This window comes from Diabrotica virgifera, chromosome 9, assembly GCF_917563875.1.
Source record: "Diabrotica virgifera virgifera chromosome 9, PGI_DIABVI_V3a".
NCBI lineage: Eukaryota > Metazoa > Arthropoda > Insecta > Coleoptera > Chrysomelidae > Diabrotica > Diabrotica virgifera.
In genome coordinates, this window is record NC_065451.1 from 138,575,619 (window position 1) to 138,579,251 (window position 3,633).

At 36.5% G+C, this 3,633-nt stretch overlaps 1 protein-coding gene across 1 annotated transcript; it reads right to left on the bottom strand.

The window, feature by feature from the left end:
- Positions 1-1,556: 1,556 nt before the first annotated feature.
- Positions 1,557-2,675, bottom strand: LOC126891440 (52 kDa repressor of the inhibitor of the protein kinase-like). Its single transcript, XM_050660617.1, has one exon. The coding sequence runs from the start codon at positions 2,673-2,675 to the stop codon at positions 1,557-1,559; it is 1,119 nt and encodes a 372-aa protein (XP_050516574.1).
- Positions 2,676-3,633: the final 958 nt, after the last annotated feature.

Sequence of the window (3,633 nt, forward strand, 5' to 3'; positions counted from 1 at the left end):
AATCAGAGGTAATAGATAAATTTAAAGAATATATTGATATGGTCACTGCTAAATTTAATGTAAAAATTGAACGTATAAGATACGATAAAGGAGGTGAATACTCCTCAAAAGCTTTTAAAAGATTATGTTCAAATAATGGAATCAAAATTCAGTATACAGTACCTAGGAATCCAGAACAAAATGGTGTTTCTGAACGTTTTAACACAATCATTATGAAAAAGCAAGATGTTTAGTTTTTGATTCAAATTTAGATTAAAGCATATGGGGTGAAGCTGTGAGAGTAGCAGCATACTTAATTAATAGAACTGAAACTCGAACTTTACCTGATAACAAAACACCCGCTGAAATTTGGTATGGTGAAAAGTCAAATATGGAAAAGATAAAATTATTTGGTTGTAATGCTTATAATCTATTTCCTAAAGAAAATAGGAAATCTGTGAAAATAGGAAGTTTGATCCTCGTAGTGAAAAGCTGGTTATGGCAGGCTATTCAGATAACGGTTACAGATTATGGAATCCAAAAGAAAGAAAAATAATCCATGCATGGAATGTAATTTTTGATGAGAATTCAATTGAAAATGATAAAATTAGATTTGCTGAGAATGAACAAATTGCTCAAATTCGAACCGAAATGGGAGTGGAAAATATTCCTGAAATAATCACTGACCAAGAAAATATACACGAAGAAGAAGAAGAAGTAGTTGAAAGAATTAATGAAAACAGAAGAAGTACACGAAACAAAAAGAGACCACATATCTTGTAGATTATGATTGTGAATACAATACAGAGATGAATCTACTAGCAGCTTTGTCAGTAGGACAATTTCTTGATAATGTTCCTGAAACCTTCTCTGAAGCAGTCAAGGACGTGGAATGGAAACAAGCAATCAGCGATGAACTTCAGTCATTGGAAGAAAACAATACGTGGACTTTAGTGAAACAACCACAAAATGTGAGTGTAATATATTTAAAGTGGGTTTTTCGTGAAAAAGAAGTGAATGGAAACGTAGTTAAGAAAGCTAGATTGGTAGCTCGATGCTTCCAATAGAGTAATATTAGTGAAAATGTGTATGCGCCAGTAGCAAGAATGGCTACAATTAGGGTATTATTGTCATTGTATGTAGAATATGATCTTTTTGTAAAACAGCTAGATATTAAGTCCGCTTTCCTTTACGGAACATTGAAAGAACCAGTATATATGTATCAACCAGAAGCAACCTAAACTTAATCTGTCAATCTGTAAAGATAAAGATTTGGTAGGAAATCTTAAGTTACCTTATAAGGAATCAGTGGCGGATCCAGGGCATGATTTCGGGGGGGGGGCAAGGAGAATTATGTGGGGAACCTTCCAAGGGGTCTGGGTCTGGAAAAATGTAACTGAAAACTCGTGTTTTTAGACAATCTAGAGACTAAAACATGATCATATTTTGTAATTTAAATCTATAGTTTTTAATTGGATTTATTCATTAAAGCCTACTTGGTTAGGGAAATAAAAACACAAAACACTTTTTTGAAGATTCAAAATTACTTTATTATTTACATACTTTCTCCATAAAACTTAAACAATAAAGTCCAGCCTTCTTTTTCCTCCTTTAGCATAACGCTCAATTACGTTCTCAACATTCAGCTCAATATCACGATGTATGTATAAAAGGCACAATCCATTCAACCTCTCTTCAACCATTCTTGTCCGTAGCCAGGATTTAACGAGCTTAAGGCTGCTGAATGACCTTTCAACACTTGCAACACTTACTGGTAGTGTGATAAGTATTTGTAGAAGTGTTCGTACAGTTGGAAACATATCTCCATCGCAGCATTTGAGTACTTCTATGGCACAGTTTGGAATTTTTATTCCTTCTTCTTTCTCCCTTGACCACTTCGCTATCCAAATGCTTAACTCTCCTTCCAGTACAACTTCAGAATCACTGGCCAAAAGAGTTTTAAAGTTCTGGCAAACTTTCTGCAGCCTCACGTTCAACTCCAAGCATTTTTCGCTGACATTGGTGTTCAACATATTTGCAGGCATTAAAAGGTTGAGGTCAAAGCACAATAGGTTTTCTTCGGAGAACCTGGTTTGTAGATCAGTGATGACATTGTCGAGAAGTGGTATATACATGGACATTCTATAATATTCCATCCCTGTCTCTGCTTCGTAGTTTTCTCTATGCCTTTGGCTTTTCACTACTCTGGGCATTTTGAGCTGCACACCCAGCTTTTCAGAGGTAGTTAGAGCTTCCAAGTATAACTCTGTGAAATGATCATCACAATTTCGTCTCCTATCCTTCAGACATGTCAGTGTGTCTGTCACTGCATTGGAAGCCTTGTTCAAGTCTAAGTTTGGTTTTTGCAATAACTTGCTTAGGGGAAGGGTCCTTTTCAGAATATCTACCAGACAAACGCAAGAAAAAATGAATTCAGTGCTTGTTATTGAGTTGATATACAACACGGCCTTTTTGGCTGACTCGGACTCTTTCCATTCGCTTATCTCTGTAAATGAATCGACAATTTCTGGCAATGCACAAAAAAATAAAATTACTGCATCATGTCTATCTACCCACCTAGTTTCACAGAGGCTCACTAGTTGCCCTCCTACGTGTTCAGTTAGAACAGCATTCCTTTTTGCTGACTGATTATAAAAGTGAATGACTTCTTTCATAATTATTAACATCAACGGCATTATTTATGGATCGAATCTTATTAGATTTGGAAATAGAATTATTCAAGGCGTGGTTGTAGCATGGAAGCCGTTTTGCACTAACTGCCTCTGATTGGATCTTTGTTACACTACCTGATTCTTCAGATGTCATTACCGAAGCCCCATCTGTACCTATGCCTACACAGTAACTAAGGTCTAAGCCAAGTTCTTTTACATTCCTTAAGACTATTTCACCTAGAGTTTTCCCTGATAGTTTGTTCTCTTTACACTCTTTACCATTTACATCTGCTGCTGCATTGTATGCATCAATAAAAGTTATGAAGTGCTCCCTTACGGCATCTTTCCAAAGATAACGGACAACTAATGTAATCTGTTCCTTATGAGACAAATCACTGGTTTCGTCAAACATCATAGACCAATATTTGGACTCGAGTATTCTTTTCAGAATTTCATCCCCACAACACTCTATTAAAGCATTTTGCGTTGTTTTGCTAATATATGTTGCTCGAGAAGATGATGTATTAAGATGTTTTTCGAGAGCTTTGTCACCCGCGTCTACTCTGAACTGCAAGAGAGCTTTGAAATTCCCCTGATTTGCTGCTGAAGTCTCAATGTCTAGGTTGATAGGACCATCATCCCTGTGACCTCGAAAATGTATGTTTTGACGCCCGAGCAAAATAATGGTTTTGATAATGGGCTTTAGCCTTTCACGATTTTCTGTAACCTGACGAAGCCGCTCAGAGCATACCTGATTGATAACTTCTTTATTAGGTGATTTGTAAGTTTTCAAAAAGTCTTTCCCCATTTCTACACAGGTTTTATGGTATAAACTTCTTTCATGGGTTTGCAAGTCGCCATCTTTTCCTGTTGTCTTTAAACCGTGTCAAAGGTTCAATTACAAGTCTCCCCAGCTTCACGCCCTTATTGTGACCTGCCTTTTCTTGGGCGAAAAGTGCACAGTATTTACAGAACAAACCTT

Bases quoted from the DNA above. Each gene is read 5' to 3' on its own strand.
- LOC126891440 (XM_050660617.1), bottom strand. From the start codon at position 2,675: ATGCCGTTGATGTTAATAATTATGAAAGAAGTCATTCACTTTTATAAT.